The sequence below is a fragment of the Heptranchias perlo genome, chromosome 19, assembly GCF_035084215.1.
Source record: "Heptranchias perlo isolate sHepPer1 chromosome 19, sHepPer1.hap1, whole genome shotgun sequence".
Taxonomy (NCBI): Eukaryota; Metazoa; Chordata; class Chondrichthyes; order Hexanchiformes; family Hexanchidae; genus Heptranchias; species Heptranchias perlo.
Genome location: NC_090343.1, coordinates 25,770,351 through 25,795,177, shown reverse-complemented (window position 1 = coordinate 25,795,177; position 24,827 = coordinate 25,770,351). Strand labels below are relative to the sequence as shown.

Genomic DNA, 24,827 nt, shown 5'->3' with positions numbered 1-24,827 from the left:
CACGACTGAGTTGTACACATTTTACATTCTCATGAAGCTGATATTTTGCATTCACAAAATCAGCACATTCAGTCAACAACACCTGTGCAGTGTCAGTTTTGTGGTGGGGAAAATGGGGCAAAGAGGCTAAAAGATTAGCAAGGAAGGCAGCAAGAAATGGTCAGTAAATGTGCATGCACAATCCCAAGTGCATGGAAAAACAAACATCTCTTCAAGCATTCAGTCAAAAAAAAGAGAATTACAGTAACTAAGCTTCACATTTTCCGAAGGACAGAAAATAGAACTGACTTGCTATTGTGTGCCACTATCCATTGTTTTGACAGTTTACATAGCCTTTGTAACCTTGAATGGGCACAAAAACACCAACATTTCACTGAACAACAGTATTATTGTTAGGTCAGAAACATCTTTTTAGGAAACGTCTTCTCTGACTTCCATGCAGACTCCCCTGTCAGTCAGTCACAAGAAGGACAAGCTTTTGTATTATTTCCGGAAATTGTTCTTCAGCAAAGAGAAAATTCAAAAACATTATTCCCAATTCAAAAGGTGATTGCTCATCACTTACTCACAAGCTTTGAGAAAATATTTTTACTCCTTTTCCAGGAATAAAAAGTTGTCAGGATGTAAATATTCAAAATCAAGCATTCATATTTTAATCCATCAACCCCAAGAAACATAGATCTGCTCATCAGATGTATTTAAATTATTACAAAACTGCCTAATACATGGCAATCTTCTTCAACTCATTGGGCCAGAAATCGCTCGGAACAGCGAGGCAGTGGTCACCGCCGCTCCTGCGAATTAGATTAACAAAATCACTTACTGCGGGCTCTGTAGCATCGAATTGCTCGAGTTTGAACTTTAAAAGAATTGTGCGCTATCAACCCAGCCTCTGAGCAGTGTGATTTGCCGCGGCTGGAAAAGTCTGAGAGGAGACGTCACGCCCACAGATTCAGCCTGCATTGCTCAAACAAGCGAGCAGACTTCATTCATTGAAAGTCAGTATTCTGTATGTAATTGCAAATAAAATTTTCAAATTTTTTTTTTATAAAAAGCCGAAGAAATAATTGAATTAAAAGAGACAGAAGGGAAAAGTAAAAACAAAATTAATTTGAAGAAAAGGTTTATAATGACCAAAAACTATTAAAATGAGTAATATGAGACTACATTTTTTTTTAAAGTTTATGACTGCCAAACAACTAAAAATTAAGATTAACCCCGCTGTTAAAACTTAGTTTAAAGCTGTATTTTTAAGCGTACCTGTTTGGTGGCGTAATTAGTTACTTTCCAGCTGGGCAGATAAGAACGTTTTCAATGATTTCTCCGATTGCAGCGTGCAATGTCCTTTTAATTCGAAGCAGTCATATCGCTGACGAACCACAAGGAGCAAGTTCCAGATATCCATGTTTCACTACGCATGTGCCAACACCGGAACCTGCTCCTCCATTTCGCCACTAACAACGGAGTGCGCTGTTGAGCTCCTCCGTTATCAGGAGCGATTTCTACCCCATTGCTTTGTATTGCAGTTTCATAGACAAAATTTAGATTGCCTTAAGCAGTTAAATTCTAAAGCTTCACAGCCTACCCATGTACCATATTCAAATTATTACATACCCTGCATGTATATAATTACCCCGATGATATCACAGAATAAAACTCCAGTTGGCAATACCTCTTGAAGCAATAACTACTTAACATATCAAAGAACAGTTGAGTTATATTGGTTGCTCAAACCATTTAGTACACAATGCTCACAAGTTAGCTGTTCAAACTCAGTTGTCTCACTCAAACTCTATTGTCTCACTGCCTTGCCTGAGAAGCAAGAATGTTCTGAAATCCTTGGCTATACTTCTACACAAAGCACTGCACATTTATCTAAATTCCCAAAACGGAGCACCTAGCTATCTGAATTGTAAACTGTCTCTGTACAATATCCACCGCAAGCGGTACGGAGAAGGGACAGGAGGCTGATCTGTAGTGTCAGAGGACTGGATCATGAGGAACGGTTAAAAAACTTGGACCCCTTTGGCCTATAGATGGGAAATGAAGTAAAACAGAAAAGGTTGATGCACAGCATCATTTTATGCAACTACGACTGCAGGACAAGGGGTCATGGGTCCTGGATTTCTTCACAAACAGGCATGATCATTCAGGTAGGATATTGTTGGCAAAAACTGTGTCGTCATTCAAGGGGCAGTTAGATCCTGCATTGTTTGGTTGGGGGGGGGGAGGGGGGGAGGGAAAGAGAAAAGAGGTGGAAATTGTTGGTTTCTATGCATGGATCAGCTAGATAGACTGAATGGCCCTCCTCACCTGTACTTGTGATCTATCTTTGTGACGACTTTCCTTTCCTTCCCCACCCCCAGTTCATGCAGTAGAGGATGAATTATATCATTGGAGATATACAGTGGGGATAACAGATGCATTATTTTCAAGGTTTGCAATAAATCATTGAGGAACAGAAGAAGCATACAGTCACTGCATGCAATTTCTTTTCAGAGGCCACTCAGCACATCTCGTTCATCTTTCCAAAGAAACCGACAGCCCTCATCACTTTCGAGTGTGTGTTGGCTGGTTCCAGAATTTTTGCTTGCAGTATCCTAGCTGGAAGACCATTCCAGGTATGAAATCACTCTTTCCATATAGTACTTCTTGAAATCAGTCCTGAACTTGCCTTTTACCAGTTTTACCCAAGTCCCCTTGCCCTGCAGTCATTATTTAACTTAATTGACTCCAACTCATTTTGCTAAAAATAAACAAACAGTCATGCAGAATAGAGTTTGTTAATGAATGCTGGGCCTGCATCCTGAAGAACTGCCATGAGAAAACAAGTTTATTATATATTGTAAACATAGCAATTTTAAAGCTAATTTAAAACAAATGATCTCAAAATTTCCATGCTAAAAAAAATCTTTCAAACTATAATGTCAAATTGGTGTGAAACTTAATTTGTTGTTAATGCAGATTCTATTGCAAACTGCTCATTTACATTTAAAAATGCTGAAATCAGTTCAGTTAGGCATACATTATTAATTAATTTGGTGAATAAATCATCAGAGGAGACAAAGTTCCAAATAAAATGAGTTTGGGCAGCTTCAGTCTAGTTTCCATTCCGAGTGATGTCATCATACAACACAACCATTAACTTAAGTCTTCCCAATCAGAGACTTAACATAAGATTGGTGTAGTACAGAGGGTTCATGTAAGGAGCTACGGACAACATCCAACAACCACTACTTCGGATGGTAGAAACACTCAAAATGCAGGACAGATGACCAGCCCAATAACTCCAATGTGACAGTAACTGACTACCAAACCAAAAGCATTCCTCCAAACTTGACCTGCCTCTACCAGTTCACCAGCTGGAACACAACAGAGTGTTCTATCTCAGGTGAGGCAGGAGACAAATATGGGAAGGCTCATGTTACCTTGAAACAACATAGCTATTGCCACCCAATTAGTGGTTTTGATTACTGCCATGGAGAAGTGTGATTCAGATAATCCCACCCTCCTGATTGAAGACAGAAGACATGAATGATTGACTTCAATGAATAAAAGTAGAAATAAATCCAAATATAAATGTTTATTTCAAACCCACAGTAACCTTCAAATTATGTGAATTGGTTTCTTTCAATTCATCAACATTATTTAAAAGTGAACCCAATTTTTCCCAAAAATGATAAGCTTCCATCACAAATATTATGCGTTGTTTCTAAAAATCAAAAAGGAAATGATACGGTAATAAAACTAAGAAAAACAGGAGATTTAAAATCATATTACCGACAACTCTCGGTCAGTCAGATTAAGAGGACTGGCCAACCAACTTGAAACAAAACACAATCTTTCTCGTATAAACACAAATCTCTCACATCTTACTCACTGAACAAGTTGGTTATCAAAGGCCATCAAACAACCTCCTCGTTAGGCCCGGTTTTTAAAAATTATTATGGGGTGGTCCGAGGAACGGGAGTGGAGAAGAACAATTACTACCCTGTAGCGACAGTAGAATTTGTAATTGCTCTGCCGTTAACACTTCACTTTGACTTTCCACTGAAAGTTCTATAGCTGTTGGCACTCGTTTATACATATCTCAGCTGCTGTGGGGTTTTTTTTCTAATATTGGTAATCTGCCCAAAAAACTAGCAGTTTATGCTGCATTTTGGAAGGATAATTGTTCTGCAGTTGAACTGCTCAATTCAAGCATCTGTTTTAATATGAAATTCAGACAAGTTGCAGTTGAAATTTCAATCTTTGTAGAACAAAAGTAGTAAACACACAAAAACACACTGGACATATTGCTGTTCAGAGTCAAATAATCTCCTGAAGCTGTCTTCAGTAGCCTTGCTTAGCAGAACAACTTTCAGTTGAAGCAGAAAGACAAGATGGAAAGTTCAGTGGTTTAGTCTCTGAATTGACCACTTCAGCTTCCCTTTACTCTTCCTGATTGAAAAATAATTGAATTATTTTATTTTAACCTTTACCAGTTTGTAGCTAATGTATTAGTTCTAGTGCTTACAGCAAAGTGATTGCTGATTGGCAATTAATAATCAGCCTAGCATTAAATTATCAGCCATCAGTAGTTTTGGTTCTTTTTTTTTGCAGCTTTACCTCACTTGTGGTCATTTTGACATTATCTGTAGTTTGCTACCGTCACTGTGACCTACATAGAGTGATCACAAAGAACGTAATAATTTATTTTGGCATGAATCTGTAAGTTACTCATATAGATAGACTCATTACTAACTTTTTTGTTAATAAGGATTTTATACAAATAGTCAACAAGTTGAACATGTCAGACCTATTCTACAATCTAAATTAGGCCATTTTTTCCCCAATTGATTAAATCCTCAAATTCAAACATGGCCTCCTCTTGCAGCACTGTGGAGGTACTGTAACATACATGTTTCAGTGACACTCTAATAGGAATCAGTGTCTGAACACAGATTTTAGTTCACTCCAGAGACTTGAGCACAAAATCTAGGCTAACACTTCAGTGCAGTACTGAGGCAGTGCTGCATTGTGAGAGGTGCCGTCTTTCAGAGGAGATGTTAAACTGAGGACCCATCTGCTCTCTCAGGTGAACGTAAAAAGATCCCATGACACTATTTCAAAGAAGAGCGGGGGAGTTCTTCCCAGTATCCTGGCCAATATTTATCCCTCAACCGACATCACTAAAACAGATCACATTGCTGTGCGCAAGTTGGCTGCTGTGTTTCCTACATTACAGCAGTGACTACACCCAAAAAAAGTACTTCATTAGCTATAAAGCGCGTTGGGACATCCCGAGGTCACGAAGGCGCTACATAAATGCAAGTCTTTTTATTCTTTTTCCAGTATCAAAAAATGGCACTGATCAGTTATTTCCTCCCCTGTGCCAAGCCTCTAAATCCCGTTTTCCTTCTCCATCGCCATATGCGCATGGTGTAAGAAATTATATTCCATCAACTGCACACTGAATTGGGGGGGGGGGGGTTCAAGGCCATTCTGAATGGACAAATGTGAAATGGCTTTCCACATCTGCAATTATGAACACTATTGGGAGGTCAAGTGGCACGACTCTCTCTCATACTTGAATAAAATCTATTATTACCACAGAAAAAAAAAAGTATTACCAAGAAAAAAAAATAGCCTGCCCTTTGAGAATTGCCATAAGTAATCAATGCACCCTCCTTCAGGGGAAGAAGTAGGTTGAGTCTTTGTGGTCAAGGTGGCTCCAAGCAGATAGGTGTGATGATAGAAGCTTGGAACCAAGTCAAATCTCTGATTCAGTTATTGGTTTACCAAGCCTGCCACAATCAAGTCCATAGTATTCCATGGTACCATTAATGATTGACCAGCCATCCTAGCTCACTAACGAAAGTCACTGGAGTAGACTTTTTCCGGGAAGCTGGGATTCTTGCCATTTGGCTCCAGAAAAGCCTGCAAACAAAAAGGGATAGGATGGTCCGAGCTGGAGAAACACAGAGGAGTTCTGGGAAGCTGTATTGTTTTGCTTTGAAAGCATAAAACAGGTAACATAATGAATGTAGCTCTAATAGCTCATCTTTGGATTTTCTCAGTAAAATCATATTGGGAGTGCAACCTTATTATTGCCCCTTCAATTACATTTTTTGGTGGACAATCCAAAGGCGACCACAGGGAAGGAATAACACACATGGAAGTTACTACAGATTAAAACACAGCAGATCCAATCCAAGTTTCAGCAGCCAAACAAAAATTACATTAAAAATCTGAAACCATTTGGGCTCCAAAGATCTGTCTCACAATAAAGTTATTTTAAGATCTCTACTGAATGCCAAAACACAATCTGATGGGCAAGGGCCCTCTGCAAATATTGACTGGTACTTGGCCCCAGAAAGACCACCTACTTCCACCTCCATCTATACTTCAACCCATCTGCTGCTTAAACACTCATTCATGCCTTGGGCCACCTCCAGATTTCATTCGTACCATCCTCCATAAACTTTAGCTCATCCAAAACCCCTATTCAGCACCAAGTCCTGCTCACCCATCATCCGTGCTCATTGACTTACATTGGCTCCCAGTCCACCAACACCTCAAATTTAAAATTCTCATCCTAGTGTTCAAATCCGTCCATAGCCTCAACCCAACCTATCTTTATTACCTTCAGATCTACAATCCTCAGAGAACAATGCATTCCTCCAACTCTGGCCTTATTTGCATCCCCCTTTCCCTTTGCTCCACCACTGGTAGTCAGGCCTTCAGCCCCTCACTCTGGAATTCCCTGCCTAAACCTCTACTTCTCTGCCTTCCTCATCCTTTAAGACCTTCCTTAAAACCCACCTCTGACCAAGCTTTAGTCATTCCTAATATCTTATTCTTGGGCTTGGCATTGATTTTGCCAGATTACATTTCTGTGAGCTCCTTGGGATGTTTTTCTAAGTTAAAAGGTGCTATATAAATGCAAGTTGCTGTTGTTGATACAACAGGGAACTCCTGTCTTAACCTGTGAAAGATAGTGTCAGCTGCCCAAAAGGAGAATAATGGCAACATTTTCTCTTTGTATACAAGAATGGAAATAGTGCACTGGTAACTCAGCAAATACAGAAAAAAGATTTACAGGATTTGTAACAGCTTGCAGTGCATGTGGTGTATGGTCGCAGATGAACACAAAATTTACTGCACGGATCCCAATTTGAAAACTTCTATGAATAATGTTTTTAAAATATATGTGAATTTTTGTCCCAACTTTACATTTAACTTACTTAAATATTAAGAAATAGTCATCTGTGTTTCACTTGGTAGCATAGAGAGGGAGAAAGCAGGATTCTACATTTAGAAAAGGGCCACTGAAATAACTGCTCTGATTCTGTAAGAGAAGCTTACTACTCCCTATAATTAGACCTACATTAAATCAGGAATACCCAGAACAGCAGCTTTTGCATACTTCATGTCATTGTGAATTTCATTTGCTTCAAAACAGAACCAAGAACCATAGCTGCTCCAAAGTGTCTGGGACTAGTTATAGGGACTATGTTTCAAGGCTATTGTGGTTCAGAGGTCATTTAAAAATTCCTCAAGCTTTACAAGATCAGAAACAACATTAGTATCAGTTATCACATTCATGAAATGTATTACTACTTTATTATAAATTCTAGGGAATTAGAAAGATCATATATATTTATTCATCTTAAGGTTTAAGCACCTTCATTTTAACAGAACTCCAGCTGGGACCAGAGAAAAATTAATGTTGTCATAATGCAAGTATCATATTTTGGGGAGGAAGATAGGAAAGAATGCTAAAATTGCAGTTGAACTATGATTGAGCATCTAAATTGTTTTTATCATGCATAGACAAACTCCCAACCTTTATAGCAAAAATTAGTTCAATATTACATTATGCCACACAATTCCAGGATGCAGCTTGACCCACAATCCCCCACATGGTCAGTTCATGATTGTTGCCTAGTCCTAACAAGACAGCAACCAGCTGAAGTGAGGCACATTCCCCACAAAAGGCAGACTAAGGTGGGGGGGGGGGGGGTGGAACCACACACACCCCCTTCCTCAGTACACCTGCAAATGCCCAAAATCGTTTGTACAATAAATTGTGATTTTCACTTCTATTGGTGTTTCTAAAAGTAGACTTTTAATTAGAAAAAGAGATAACTCCAGCCCCCAGCCCCAGTACAATAACAGAAATCAGAAACATCACTTACTGGCACCAGTAACAGAGCAGTGCTCAGAAACTTCCTTGGTATCACTTCCTGTTTTGGGAGTTACAAAGCAATAATGAGACTTGTATTTTTTTTAAAAAGTTATGTATTCCATAAATGTAAAAGGTTTAGAAATTCTGAGAAGAGTTTCTTGTAATCACAGTAAGTAAAAGAACTTTCAAATTAAGACGACATATTTTGTCTTCAAAGGGGTGTCTTAAATTTGTTTTTTTAAGCATTTTAACTGATTAAAACTTTCTGATGTCTTCTTCTTTCTGCTTAGAGCAGGATGATCTGACCTGCAGACAGCTCAGTTGCAGCTATCAATGCTAGCGATTGTTTAGAAGGAAATGTACTTCTGCATACCAACACTGATCTTTGTCGTGCATCATCTTTCACTCAGCAGACTCCAGGCACAGAGATCAAACACTCAAGTCACTGGAAGTATTTCATCTGCTGGCCCAAGAAAGACCAAGCAAAACTCACCCATTGTTGAGCGGGGCAGGGTGGGGGGGGGGGGGGGTGGAGAAATGCAGGGGGGAGAATTTTAATCAGTGAACAAATCTCAAAACCTCTGGATGGAACAGCAATGTAAACTAAGACAAAAAAATGTACAATATCAAGAAACCATTAATTTAATCACAGTTCTAAGCAAGGCTCAAATATTATTCTTAATATGCATTGTAAAGTATTGTACAAAATGATAAATTCCTTTGCATTTCACCAGATGGAAGTGCCTGGTATGATGTGACACCTTTGCATCATCATTCAACAGTAACAAAAAAATGACAACACCAGCAGAGATTTTTTAAAAAGCTATGTTATTAGAAAAAATAAGTACAGTGAATGTTTTAAGTAGTTTTTGAATGAATTGATAGGACTTGGAAGTCTCACAACAAAGAACGTTACTATGTTTGCGCTTGCTCCTGAGCTATCTCTAAACCCAGGTCTCAGTTGCTGGACAGCTTCCATGCTCCTGAGTTGCCAGCCTAAACTCTTCCTAGTCTCTTGCTGCTTCTTAACTGCTCACAGTGCCCACAGCTTCTCAGTTCTCTTCTGGTTTCTGTGCCAAGCTTCTCCAGTTTCCCAGAGTAAGCACACATGGTTCACTCTGCACCCTAACCTCTGCTCCACTCCACATGAAAACACCACGAGATGAACTAAAATAAAATAAAGATTGCAGACGATTCTAAGTGGCAATTCAGTCTGCTGTTAGCGTACAATATCTTGAAGCAGAAAGTTTTAAGTTAATGATTTCTGAGAGTTGCAGGTGTATGGTGTTTGGCTCCCAACAAATTATATGTAACAAACAACCTTCTGAAATGCAGCTATTAAAAACTTGTTGGGCATACCAGCTGTTAACTTTCATGAAGGTTTATTTTCTTCAAGACTAATTGTAGCCACTTCTTTGTGATAAGGAGGATGTTACCGACTATGAATGCATTAACTGGCTTTATGTAGGCATTCCTGCAGCTTATCAGGGCTTGGAAATAAAATAAAACATGAGTGAATTTGGAATGGTGATAAGTTGTATTTATTAATTGGAGATTCACACATTTAGGATTTTTCTCGTGTACCGACTGCTGTGATGCATGCAAACAGTGCCTCATAATCTTCATTAACTTTGAAAGCTGTTTTTAGATTTTTTTTTTCCCCTCCAGCATTAGCAACGGAGGCCCCTTTGTTACCAGGGACAGTCTGCACTGTCTGTAATAGAGCAGTCACTATGAGTAGCATCAATGAAACAGTATAATAGATTGCAGTGTGCAGTCAGGTCCATCGGACAGCACAAAATTCAGCTCCCTGTGGCTGTCCCTACCAACTACATTTTTGGGGACTTCAATATTTTATTTTCAGTACAAAGAAAATAAACCTTTTGGACAGGGTCAAATGAGCAATATAGGCTAAATATGTTGCCAATAATAGTGGACCAACACAATTTTATGTTATTCTGCTATCTTAAACGCAGCATTAACCAGTTTATTTTAAATTGGTTTAAGCCTCCCTTTAAAGTAACAGAGAGGAATGTCACACATATTCCTGTTGGCAGAAATTTTTGGCCTCATGTATTAAGGGGACTCACAACAGGAATTTTTGGAAATGCATAAGTTAATCAGTATTTTTTTCAAAAAAATCAGATTAATGTTTGGCTCTAACCCTTCATCAGAACTGGACTCTAATATTTTCATTTAATGATAATGAATCATTTTTGTCCCTTCTAAAGCTACTTAAATATATTTAATGTGGTTTGATCCCTCAATTCAGGTAATCCCCCATCAACCTCTGGACTGTCACAAGGGTGAGGAAAGGGACAGATGTGGCAGGGAGCCAGTTATGTTGCGTTAATGTAGAAGGCACTACTGGTTGTGGTTATTGGATATGCATGTTGCTAAAGGTTTCAGTTCACAAATTAACCGTGTTTTAAGGTTCGAGTCCCAGTGAAAGGAACTGGATCCCGTCAAGTTGAACTGAATTCACTGCAACCACTTTTATTCTTATATATTTTAAATATATGATTCTTCAAAGATAAATTATTTTTAGTTTTAGTAGTAGGATTACAGAAAGCTTCAAATGCAACAACTAAGAGGCTAGACCTTGCCAGGAAATACATATCATGCTTTCAACATTCATGTAACACCCTTCAATAATTCCTGAATTCACCACTGCTGCAAGTTCCACTTTTGTGTACTTCAGTGTTCCCCCTCCCACCTCAAGTAATACAATGCTGGGCACCTCGGTGTCTTAAGTTACAACAAACTGATGTCCAGCTGCGCTTTCAATTTAACTCCATGAGGCAAAGTTTCCGCTCGTTTACGCCAGTAACATTAGCGCAATCTGGGTGGAATCGGCTGAACCAGTGCAAAAGATCAAGGAATTTTAAATGCAAGTGAGTTACGCCAAAAACCACTTACTTTAGGGGCGTCCGCGATCTTTTACACTGGTTTAAAGTTCAATTGGCCCAGATCTGGCCCCACCCACAAAACCAGCCCCGCCCACAAGTCAACATTGAGCTTTTCCATCGATTGCGCTTCGGGTTAGGGAAGACTCTTCAAATGGCACTCATTTTATTTGGCACACTGGCACATGTAGGCACCTTTTGAAAGTATTTACATATCAAAAAATATTTACTTTACCTGAAACTGACCGGTTTACACCAATGAAGCTAGTAAATGGTTCAGTCTAGGTTTTTTTTAAAAAAGTCATTTTCAGTGATTTAAACATCAGGTTACTCACATATGGAAGACTGTACACCCTTATCAAAACTGCTTATTTTGTGTGATAAACCGATTTTCAGCTGTATTAATAAAATTGCATCCAGGTTACCATTCTTAAATACATCAAATGAAGATTTTTTAATTCAAAGAAAAAATGTTTATGTTCTATTACATAACCTGATTGCACTGGTTCATGGAAGATTTTAAGTTTGTGATTATGCAAATGCATTTTACCAGAAACTTGAATTGTAACCTAACCAGCGCAATTTCCCGATTGTGTCTAAAGCAGGAACTCTAGGCTCATGTCTTCACCCTGCAGACATGTTTTGCAAAGTCAGCTTTTCTGGGTTGTTTCAGCTTTTGTTAGTCCTCCAGATTGGCATGAAGTACTTGGATACTTTTACCCCTTCAACTCAAGACTCTCCTTCGCCACCACTACCGCCTCAACATTTCTTGTTGGAAAATTAAAATCAATTTTTCTTGCCTTAACATCTACTCTTGACAGAAACCACTGAATTAAAAAAAACTGTTTACTGGTAATGCTAGACACTCATTTACCCAGAATTGCCATTGGCATGATGGATTGAATCCACTATCAGAACCTTGGATTAAAACTTGCAGTATTACTGCCTAATGGTATTAATTTTGCATTCGGATGGCCGTTCTTTCTACAGCCAAAGCCAAAACGCACGTCAAGCAGAATTTCGGACAGCTGCAGGGAGCAAATATTTAGAAATTCCAAAGGTACAGTGAACACCACAAACCATTAATAGGGCCTGAGTATCATACTTGATACTGTTCACATCTCAAACGGATGAATTCTCATCTCAAGCAGAAATTGATAACCTGCTTTGAAGGAGCAGAGAAGATTTAACCATCAGAGTTGTAATCCCGAATTTCAAATGATGTAATTACATTACAAATACAAACAACTAAGTTTTGAAATATGAAGATTCTACTGCAATAGCCATAATGTTAAACTGCAAGCTTCACAACTAATATCTTTTTAATGCTCATCATCCTGGATTTTATGTCGTCAGGTTTAAATCTGTATTGCTTTCATTCCAAAGCAATATTAACTATTCATCTTTTTGTAATTAGATAGAAGAAACTATACACTTGTTATTAAAAGCTAACCAAAAAAACATTTTAAAACCAATCAAAACTGCGATCGACACAACATCCTCTGTTCATGCCACAGCCTTCCCATAAAACTCAGTGCTTTGTTAATCAACTCTTCAATCCGTGTAAGCACAGCTAGGTGCATGCCTCAAGGAGCAAGTGGGAATATAGGGTCTTTCTCACATAAATCCTCTTAGACGTGTGCCTGTAGTTACTGTTGTACAGTTTTCAGAATAATTCATTTTTCTCCATATACAGTATGAACTCAAAAGGTTACCAGAGTAAATCTGGTAACTAAGCAATGAACCACAGGAGAGCTCTTATGATCTAAAGCATTATACAGAATAGTTTATCAAAAGAAATGGTTTGTTTTCCTACAGGCAGTAGCTGCCATCTTGTTTACAAGCATATGTAAAACTTAAATCTGTCCAACAAAAACAAGTTACTTAGAAAATGCACTACCACTAAACTCATTATTTTAGCAGAGTCCATTTTTGGCTCATTAAATAAAACTCATCTCTTGTAAAAGAAGCCTGTCCGCTCTTTGGCATGAAACCGAATAAAAACCCTATTGTCCAAGAGCCCAGCAGAGTGGGACAAAGGCCCAGTTGCTCCATGGTGTGTGTGAATGACAGCAAACTTCCCCCTTTTCACTCCCCTAACCAAAAGTGTTCCTTGGCAAATACCAGAAAACTAAGTATGTTTTCCTCCAACTAGAGGAAACTTAAAGTGGCAATGTCTTTGTGAAAAAATATTTGGCAAACCTTTTTCATTTGTTTGAAGATACACATTGTGATGACAAATCAAATATCATCCAAAAATGATGCACAGTTCTTCTCCCTCCCCAAAATAAAATCTTTACCAAACCACATTTTCCATAAAGCTCGTGCTCAACTTAGAAAGTTTGCTACACCTCACTTTGAGCAATTGCATGTTTCTCACTACTGGACTGCTCAATAAACTAATATCCCACCAAAAAATAATTTTCAAAAGGAAAGCCATTTGACAAACACATGAAGGTAAATACAATGCAACTATTTTTGCATGTAGGAAGTTTGCATTTCTGATGACATTAACACTTCTCAACCACGCAAAAAGTAGCTTTTTCACAAGGATGGTGCATAATTAAACTAATGGTTTACATAAGCTTTGAAGCACATGCACGAGTAGTTAAATGACACATATACCACTTCAATATAAAAACTCACAGGAGAGGGGAAGATAAATTCATATACCTCAGACGGCTGAGTACTGTTCGTGACTGGTCTGTCCTTTCACTTGAAACTAGAATAAATGCATGCAGGCATAAAATGGTACATATGCTTGAAATAGCAGTTGTACCAATGTTGTTAAATTTTTCCTTCACAAAAACATTACAATTCAAGCTAATAGTTTTGCTAATAGATTCAGTGTTGCCTTCAACATCAGCAGTTGAAAACAAACCACATCTTTGTACTTGGACTCAATGATTTGAGTTTAAATGAGAAGGACATTAGCAGGCAGTTTTTATTACTGAATACGAACATTATCACAGCCTACTACAACCTTCAAACTCCATATCCAGCATCAAAACAACGCTACTTGTATGCCTTTTCCTAATTAAACAATAAGGAGACATTGCCCCAGTATTAAATGAAAATCTAATAAAATTGCACCCTTTTTAAAGTGGCACAACTAATAAGTTTCCTTTGTTTTTGCTTAAGTTAATGAAATTAAATTATATTGTCACCCATGTTCAAAATGTCCTCCAGTTCCTGCGGTGCCCACCGGTCGCAGAAGTCCCCGAGCGTACTGGTAGACACTGTGTACTCCTTCTCCAGGGCAACCCAGGTGCGGACAAGGCAGCCAGAGTGACCATCCCCATCAGCCATGTCCAACCTGGATGTATGGATGGCCGTTTTGGCCAGGCCCACGCTATTTGTATGTAGGCTGGGCTGTTTCATGTGATTCAGATGTTTACTCTGACTTCTGGAGTGACATAGGCCAATAATGCACATCAAGAGCTCAAAGACTAAATCTTTGCTAGATACTTGGTACCAATAACAGTAAGGAGCTCCTGCATTTGAAAAATATGGAAATATTAGAATTCATTGCAACAATGGCTCAATCATTCCATGCACCATTTTATTTCTTTTGCACACAAACTGCACCATGTATAAAAGACCAGTCACATATAAAAGACTCAGCAGTGTCTGAGGTGTATGAATTTATTAAAAAGACAGCCATTGTTAATTTAAGCACAATGTACCAAGGTAAGATGACCCACAATCCACCCCAATGCTGAAACTACTGTGTTCAAGAACTGGCATACTTCCTATCAAAGAAGTATATGCCCCTGTACGAGTAAAGAAAGCAGAAATAGTGTACTCATGACTTGGGTAACTGCACTTGAAATTAGTCAAGGTTAAATATATTAATATTAGATGTTAGTATGTATCCATGAGACAAATCCTCAAAGATTACAAACTCTACCCTTATGGAGAAACTGATACATCCCACAAATCAATCCCAATTCTCTTAAGTGAACCAACCACTTGCTTATGTATACACAAAAAAAGGATCATTGTAATATGCAAGGAACAATACCAGAGTAGTAAAGGATAACACTACATGATAGCTTTAACAGTCAGCCAAGCTCTCGTTTATACACATTTTTAAACGCCGAGTATTGGATTTTTTTTTTAAAAGTGATATGCAATCAATATTGCTCCCTTTGATACGATCTAAAAGTGGCAATACTCCCTATTTAACATCAATCCTGGGTGAAGGAATGAGGGCCAAATGGCAAACGACATTTGTAAACATACACAAAAGTGAAGTTCAGAACAGCTTTTGATGAACTTTCAAAACTAAGGCTACAAAATCTGTTGGTACAGCTCCACAGCTTTGATTCTGTTAACACCTTTCAAAACAAGTATGTGAAACAAAATTTTAAAAACTGAAACGGGATTGGATTAAAACTCAAAGAAGTCAAACAAGAAAAAAAAGGATTCATGAAGAGAAATATGCAGCTTTTAAGATCAAAACTCTTTCTTTAGAACATACTTCAATCTCCCTCTTTGACCCGCCGCTAAATTTTCCCTCCAATTTTCTGGTCTCACCACTTCTCTCCTGAAGGCAGTGATGCATACTGCATGAATAGCACCAACTTTTCAATACCTCACCCAAATGGCCATTCTTCATACTAGAGCAAGGACACAGTGTTAAATGGCTATTTTACCACAAGATACATCACAACCAAACCCAGCCTCATCTTTAACCAATGTCCCACAGATGCACTTTCAGCACAGTGTCAAATATTAAACAGGAGTAGGAATCCAGATCAATCTACCTCCACCCCCATTCTAAAGTACTGAGAATGTGCCTTAGTGGTAACCTTGGTTAAGTCAGCTATCAGTACAAACCATGGATTGAAAATGAAACCCTCATGGCTGAGCACAGTATCATGCAGTGCATTCACTCACTAAGTCATGAGGGTTGATGGACATCCTCAAATGTTAATGCCGATAATATTTAGAGGAGTTGTACTAGACAGGTCAAACAAAGGCCACAATGTTTGCATAGAGCCTGTGGCAAACGTTCGAGGCTCACAATAACTAAAATACCAAAAAAAGTTTAAAACTGGAGTTAAACCATTTTTAAAAAAAAGCATACCAAGATACTCATTTATGTGACATTTGGTACAGCTAGCCCTGGAAACCCAAGATAACTTGGCCAGAGGTCAATATCTTCTTAATTAATTCAAGAAGTTTTTAATAATACATATGGTCAAGCCTTTTTAAAAAAAAATCAATTGATATTTAAAACCAAGGAACCAAAGCACAAGAACTGAGAAATCCAAATCTTCAACAGAAAAAAACTGGTAACTGGATCTGTCGGGGAAATTTGAGAACTTATTGATTTAATGAAAGGAAGAATTATTGATCACTCAAAGAAGGTGAAAGAGGGTGTTTGGCAGGGTTTCCCCCCCCCCACCCCATGATAAAGCTTTATTAGCAGATTTAAACAGATGAGAATCAAACCCTTCAAATGGACATAGTTAAACATGAAAGTGACCAACCACATGAAGGCTCGCAAAATGTGAAAAGGCATAAAGATATCTTATTCAATGCTGGAAGTTTAATTCAGCATCACCACTCTGTCTTCACAAAATGCCAGAAGGCATCCTAGAGGTTGCAAATCATAATCATAAAACGATACAGCACAGGAAGCCATTCGGCCCATCGTACCTGTGCCAGCTCTTTGAAAGAGCTATCCAATTAGTCCCACTCCCCTGCTCTTTCCCCTTCAAGTATTTATCTAATTTCCTTTTGAAAGTTATTATTGAATCTGTTCCACCACCCATTCAGGCAGCGCATTCCAGATCATATCGACTCGCAGAGTGAAAAAAACATTCCTCATGTCGCCCCTGGTTCTTTTGCCAAATACCTTAAATCTGTGTCCTTTGGTTACTGACCCTTCTGCAACTGGAAACAGCTTCTCTTTATTTACTCGATCAAAACCATTCATGATTTTGTATACTTCTATCAAATCCGCTCCTTAACTTTCTCTGCTTTGAAGAGAACCACCCCAGTTTTTCCTAGTCTCTCCACGTAACTGAAGTTTTTCATCCCTGGTACCATTCTAGTAAATCTCCTCTACACCCGCTCTAAAGGCCTTGACATCCTTCCTAAAGTGTGGTGCCCAGAATTGGACACTACTCTAGCTGAGGCCCAACCACTGTTTTATGAAGGTTTAGCATAACTTCCTTGCTTTTGTACTCTTATGCCTCTATTTATAAAGCCAAGGATCCCTTAGGCCTTTTTAACAGACTTCTCAACATGTCCTGCCACCTTCAAAGATTTGTGTATGTACACTCCCAGGTTTCACTTCACTGCATTAAATTTCATCTGCCATGTGTCTGCCCATGTCGTCCTGAAGTCTAGTACTATCCTCCTCACTGTTGACTACATTTCCGAGTTTCGTATCATTTGCAAATTTTGAAATTATGCCTTGTGTACCCAAGTCCAGGTCATTAATATATATCAAAAAGAGCAGTGGTCCCAATACCGACCCCTGGGAGACACTACTGCACACTTCCCGCCAGTCTAAAAAACAACCGTTCACCACTACTCTCTGTTTCCTGTCCCCTAGCCAATTTCGTATCCAAGCAGCCAGTGCCCCTTCAATCCCATGGGATTCAATTTTGCCAACAAGTCAATTATGTGGTACTTTAGCACACCTTTTGAAAGTCCACATACATAACATTAACCACATTACCCTCATCAACCTTCTCCGTTACTTCATCAAAGAACTCAATCAAATTAGTCAAACACGATTTGCCTTTAACAAATCAGTGCAGGCTTTCATTTATTAACTCATATTTTTCCAAACGTCAATTAATTTTGTCCCGGATTATCTCTAAAAGTTTCCTGACCACCGTTAGGCTGACTGGCCTGTCGTTGCTGGATTTATCCCTCTCCCCTTTTTTGAACAGGGGTCTAACATTTGCAAACACACTTCCAAGTAACTTGAGAAATCCTTCATCACCAAAAACTTCATTATTGGAAAATATATTGGTCAAACAATTAAAGGCCACCAATAAATCTCTCAAACGCATACATGTAATTTTGCTCGTACAGTCCTGAGAAAAGTCAAGTGGCACACAGTCCTACACTGAAGCGTCCCTTTATCAGCCTTTTGTAATGTCATGGTTATCTGGGAATCTGTCAATTACAGTTTATAACTTAAGTTCAAAACTTCTTCAGTACTTTCAGACAAACAGGGCAGCATGTGGGCTTCTGTTCTTTTGGTTTGCACTGCAATCCAGTCAGACTTTCCATTCTGACCAATTCAACTGACTCAAAACTAATTTTAATAATGCTAATACAATACTCAAAATTATCTTAGAAATGCCATGTCAAAAACAAACTATTTTTCCTACTGTAGAGCACATTTTCTGTATTTAACAGTCTTCAACCCAGGACTCCATTTTAACAAATTTATAAAGTGCAAACTTCCCCCTGCAGCCTTTCCGTAAAATGCACACTGGAAGCTAAGTGCTGCACTATCAATGGCTTCATTTATACAAGTAAAATAAACCATCTTTTCCAATTTTAAATTAAATCAGTCATAAGATTCTAGGCTCCAATCAGACTTCAAAACACTGGACTGAAAGCAGAGGTTAATGAGGATGGAGTGTTAAATCCAAGGTACCACCCTGTTTTTTTGCCAGCCAGACATCTGACCCACAAAAAAAGTTATCACTATGTTCAAGAGTCTCCAAACCAAACCACTGAGAAATTCACACAAGTGAATTATGTTTGGCAATATGGGACGCAAATACTCTTTTTCTCTCTCTGGGTTGCACTTATCAAGCTCCAGAGAGTTTAAACAAAGGTTGACAATAGCCCAGGCTTAGGGATCCTGCAAAGTGTGCACTGGAGTTTAACCACCTAAAACCACATGGGCTTACCAGCACAGAGCTACCTGTCTAGCTAGGACGTGCTCTAACTGGTAGAGCACATAGCTTGCAGGGCTATCTAGAGCTGAGTGGGAAGAATTCCAGCTTCCCATGACAGATCTACCCCTCTATGTCCCATTAGTAAGCCAGCTAACGGTACACAGGACTAATGCAAACCATCCTGGCTCAGATTATCACGGAGGGTTTGCTCAGTTCCAATTGCTCATCAGCTGGTGTACCATATTACAGCCAACGTCATAGCAAAGAGATTCCACTTACTGCCATTCCCCTCATCTCCACCCACCCCTCTTCCAGATGAATAGTCACTCATATGCTCATTAGTTGTCCAATAACCAGAGTTTGAGTCCTCCTTATAGCAAATAGTAAACTCCAAGAACGCCTCAAAAATAGTATGGTGAGCAGTAAAACTCACCATAAATGTAAAAGCGCAGATCACCATCCACCCAACCATACCATGAGTACATACATGGTTCCATGAGTTTAAGGTGTGGAGCAGCAACTACTTACCTCTCTGAAACCCAGTCATGGTAGACATCAAACCCTGAAGGTACAAGCACATCGTTTTATAACCAGCCTCCACTAACACCTTCCAGCAGCTGTTGTGCCAAGGCTTAGACTTCCTTCATCAGTTGTATGATAGATGTGCCTTTAGTGTGGTGCAAAGACTGACGCAAGTCAGACTGTGATATGCAACCACCTTGATGTTCATTTGCGTGGCTGCAAAGAACTCGGTCTGAACTGAAGTCAACATCTACCAGAACCTCAGGTATTGATGCATCAACAATTGGGACATGTCCCACATGTCTTGCAATCAAAACCATCAAGATTCCCACTTGAACTATGCAAAGTCATAATACTGCATTTGGGTGCAGCCAGCACCATATCCCACCAATAAGCAAAGTATACCTGATCCTGGGTGAGTCCAACAACATAATACCTGCAATAACAAAAGAGAGCACTGCAGAGGCTTCAGAAATGCCTGGAATGTACTCTTCCAGGACCATCCTTTAAGGTATCATCTAAGATATCATTGAAGAGCAAATAAAAAAAGTTAAACTGGCCAATCTGGCTTCATTCCTCTTTTCAGAAGAATTGTTTCAGCAAGCCTTCTATCTACACTCACAAGGGTCTTAAGAACTGGAGTAAACATCTCAGATAAAATCTAGGATTCAGCTCCGTACTCCCACAAATCCTGTGTATCAACCTTAAATGGGCATCTTCAAAATAAGTTGGCAGTTCCCAACATTGATCTCAAAGACCACCAACCCCCTCCCAAAACATCACTTCACTACGAGCAGCTTTTAGGAATTTGACAAACATCATCCATGCCTGACACCCAAACATTAGATGGGCAATGCAGTATGAAATCCACTTCCACCCAGCGAACCGAGGGAGAGGGGAGAAAAGGGAGACAGATAGACAAGAGAGAGGGAAACTCTCACCAGATGCTCTCTCACATCCACTACAAATCAGATTCTAACTGAAACCTTAACCTAGTTTTGCCCAAATATATAATCAGTATTGTAGATCTGACATTGACTGAACCAACCAACAGGACAACCAGAGATGCTGCAAATGAAGTCAGGTTGATTTAGGTCGTAAGAGACTGCTCGAGGGGCTGCGGCCAAATGCTCAGATGTTCAATCAGGAAGGAGTGAGACTGATTTACAGCGCCTTTCCCCTTAGTCTCATTGTGTCTGGAGAGCGCACATTTGACTTTACACAAACCATATGGCACACCTTTCAGCCCCCAGTGCGCCTTATCGGCAGCAAACGAACCTTCTAATAGACGTCGCTCTGCCTCAACAGGAAACCACAGAATAACAAGCAGGCTTAATTCTTGCAGAAGATAATAAGGATACATCAAAACAATTTCGCAATCACTATCCCACAATCATCGAGTACAAAAATGTGAATGGAGTGGGTAAAACTGAAATTTTAAAAAGATGAAAGATGCAAAAGTTATATTTCGGTTGTTTAGCAAAAGTCTTTCCAACAATATTTGAAACAAATTTCGGGGTTTTTCCCTTATTCTTGAGCTTTTTGCAGCTAAAACCCACTTAAAGATGTACATTCATTTCACTTCCGTTATTAGTTTTGGTCCCAAGAAGCTTTCAGCTGCCCGATGGATCGATTCCTCATTCTGACTGAGCTCACTGGCTGAATTGGTGCATCTCCGCTGGTCTAAAATTATCCAGAATGTAGGAACTTCAAGCGCCACTTCCCCAAATTGCATTTTCTAAGTCTTTTTAACAAAGTATCTTGTTGTTAGCCCCAACAGTCCGTACACCGGTCTCAAAAGAAAGTTTGACTCTTGACATGAAGTTTCAACTGACATAGACTGCAGCAATTTAGGAGTTAATAGGTTAGTAATTCAAAAGGAATCACAAAGCCTTACCATCTGAAATTAAACTAGGGCTAGCATTATGTTGGTACACCCACTGGGGTATCATATTAACTTTGATTTACTGATTTCACACCCAATGTAGTGAGCAAGAGAACTACAGAGACTTTAGAACAGCAGGATCAAAAAAAAACTTACAGACTTTAGAAATTTCAAGGACCCCACGTAGTCCCTCTCCGTTTTTAAAATCTCATTCATCACACAAACTCGTAAACGAAGCTGCCGATCCGTGTCCTTTCCACTCTCCACTCCATTTTCTTGGTGACTTTCTTCATCCATGTTCCTGTGCTATTAGAAGTAAACAGACTGTTCAAAAGAAAAAAAACGAGAATGCAGATTTCTACCGCTCCACAACTGGCGGCTTCTTTCAAAAAGGCTTCGGAATCAGTTTGGTTTCAGGTTCACACTCATTTTGTAATACGGTTTTCACCATATGGAAAGTACTTGGTTGGCTGAGATGGCTTTCCTAGTAAGTCCCGTTCAATAACAATACAAGAGGTCTGATGGGAGCAGGGCTCCGTTTTACTGCCCTTTTTCAGAAGTCCCAACTACACTCCGTTATAAGTCACTTCTCAACATGAAACTGATCAGTTATTGCACATTTCTTAGAAAACTTCCGCCGAACTTAATTTCAGCTGGCGGAAGAAAGCCAAAAACAAGCACCATAACAAAACCCCACAGAGAGAGAATGGAACTGACGGGCTACAAATTGCCGAAATCTGCGACAAATGCTACCGTCGAGCCGAATTCTGCTTTTTACCAATGAGACAACAGGCACATGCTCAGGAAACCGAGTGAAGGGACCGTCGCCAAATTCTCATTGAAAACTCAAACGGAATCGTGCAGTTCAGGGTCCCGAAAGCATCTCAGTTAAAATGAGAACACATCTATACCTAAAAGTTTCATTTTTTCAAAATAACAAATTATTTTCTACTTTGGACAGATTCAAAGCTGGAGGTTTGTACATCAAGAACAAAAGGCACTGCCGTATTAGGTAAAACTTATTATGGAGCTATAAGTGTTCTCAGTGCAAAGCCGAGAGTCAGAGGCACACATTTGGCTAGTTTAAATAAATAAACTAGCTTTTACACTAAATCAACTTTTTACCAGTTGAAGTTTGATTTTATTTTAAAATTCAAATAATTCTAGAAAAGGGGAGTATTTTCAATACGTCAGACTCGGAGAATTGTAATTTTTGAGATGGTCCCTTATTTTTAGACTTCATGTTGTCTGTAATTCAGCTCCTGTGTTCAGTAACAACACGATTCTTCTTTGTCAAGAGGAAGCATGCATTAATATAAAGTGGAGTTTTTAATTTTTAATCAGGGCGTACGTAAAACATAAGGAGAAACTCAGAAACACAGATGATCAATATTCGTAAGACTATGTCCCTTTTACTCTAGAGGGCGATCTTTGCAGATGCATTTTGTAGACCAATCTCATTGACAAACTTGCCTGAAACCTGGACAATCCTCAGCTGTATAGTGTCAGAAGATTGTGAAAATTAAGAACATTTAAGTAAAGGGGGCTGTTTAACTTCGAACTGCATAGGATTTGGACACAAATACAAATCGTTCTTTTTTTTCCTCTAGTGAAATAACGTGACTGAGGCTGATCCGATTGTCAAGGCAGCGAGTTATGAGGAAAGCCTAGAAAAACTTAAGATTCCAGCCTGACAAGGAAGCAAATGTAAGGGTTCTTACAGAGGTATATAAAATATCGAAGCGGAATAGCACTATTTCAGTCATGACTGCAGAACAAGGGATATGGGCGGAAACTGCAAAGGGGCAAGTTCAAGATTGATGTGAGAAAGCACTTTTTCATCCAAAGAGTGACTGTTGCCTGGAGTGATCTTTCGGATAGAGTCGTGAAGGCGAAACCTCTGGAGTCATTGAAGAGCGAATCAGATGCCCTATTTTAGATAGGCTCGCGGGGTGGGACTGGAATGCCGAATGCCACCAGATATTCTGCGAACACCCTCCTAAATTTGAGATGGTGACACTGATTGTGACTGTGCACCGGGTGACCAAAGATGAGCGTCTTCTGAAAAGTGCAGCCAAAAATCGAGAACTACTTCAAGTAAATGATAAGGGGGCTGCAACCTTGGGCACTACATACCGGTCAAATGTTGTGATGGTGGGACCAGAGATTCTTTGTAATAATGAGCCAGATGGGCTTTCCTCCTCTATTTAGATTTGGGATAACCTGTTCAGCTTGAGCAACAACACAATATCATCTGACACTGCAACCAATTGAACTACTCAACATCTGTGGAGAAAGAAATAGAGTTAACGTTTAAGGTCAAAGACCTTTTGGGTAGAATCTTTCTCCACAGATGCTGCCTCACTTGCAAAGCTTTTCCAGCATTTTCTGTTTTTATTTCAGATTTCCAGCATCCGCAAAACCAAAAGTATTTTGCTTTTGAACTACTCAGGTTGTTTGGGTGAGTGAGGGTTATGGTACAAAGTCAAACAATAATGTCAATACCTGTCTGTTTAACTGGTTTAATACAGGGTACCACCAATCTGTAGCTGGAAGTGTTTAAATGGAATATCCATGGTATATTTGTGGTGGATCATTTCAGAACCCAGTGCTACTTTTCAAGGTTCAAACACCATTCACTCAAACACTTTTAGGTCAGTTAAATTGCACAGTTTGTATCAATGCTTCTGCTTTATATCGATGCACACAGTGTAATGTAATTTGGGTGCCAATTACCCTGAATCCAAAATGAAACAGAGTGATAAAACCTCCAGGAGATAGTCTTGCATCATTTCAGCTTCATATAGGCTGAAGAAATTTCTCATCGGTGCAAGGCTCCGAAACTTCCCTCAGGAGCCAGCGCCTCACAACTTGAGCCGTCTCTTGGGAATTTCCTCCATGCCATTTCATTCTGCACGGAGGGATTTCCCAAATGGGTTGCTCCTGCACACTGTTCATTTCCTCGCCCTCATCTTCCGTCTGGACACTCCATCTCCAGTGGAGGCGGGAGACCCAAATGAAGGGCTCTCTATGTGTGAGTCATGCCCTGAACCACTGGGGATCTGGGGCAGAGAGTCTTGCATGGAGTCCCGTCTGATTACGGACTCCATGGCTGCCTGTAATTTTTGTGGCCCGGACAAGACTGTTTTCCATTTTTTGTTCAATGCGAGATGTTGCAGCCTCTCTTCCACTATTTGAAGGGGCTGCTCCTCAACTTCTGGCTCCACTTCAGTCCCACGCTCCTGATCTTTGGCCACCTTGTGTGGGCAAGTCGGAGGACCTCCTTGTGGGTCTGCTCCTGGGCCTGGTCAAGGTGGTCATCTACAGGTCCAGGTAGGATGCGGCCTGTGGGAGTGAAAGCTCTGGCCGTCTGGCTCTTTTCCGCGGTCTTGTCCACGCATGGGTGGCCCTGGAGAAGGAGCATGCGATGTCCACCAGTACGCTTGAGGCCTTCCACAACCGGT

The 24,827-nt window shown here is 39.6% G+C and overlaps 1 protein-coding gene across 2 annotated transcripts in view; it reads right to left on the bottom strand.

Annotated features, from left to right (window-relative positions):
* Nucleotides 1-22,117, bottom strand: part of prex1 (phosphatidylinositol-3,4,5-trisphosphate-dependent Rac exchange factor 1) — a 185,561-nt gene extending 163,444 nt beyond the window's left edge. For both annotated transcript variants that reach the window (XR_010966380.1, XM_068000534.1), the window contains exon 1: nucleotides 21,520-22,117. Coding sequence is in view for 1 of the 2 variants with exons in the window: in XM_068000534.1 (XP_067856635.1) it covers nucleotides 21,520-21,660 (141 nt within the window). In the remaining variant the exon portion in view is untranslated. The remainder of the gene's footprint in view (nucleotides 1-21,519) is intronic.
* Between the last annotated feature and the right edge of the window lie 2,710 nt (nucleotides 22,118-24,827).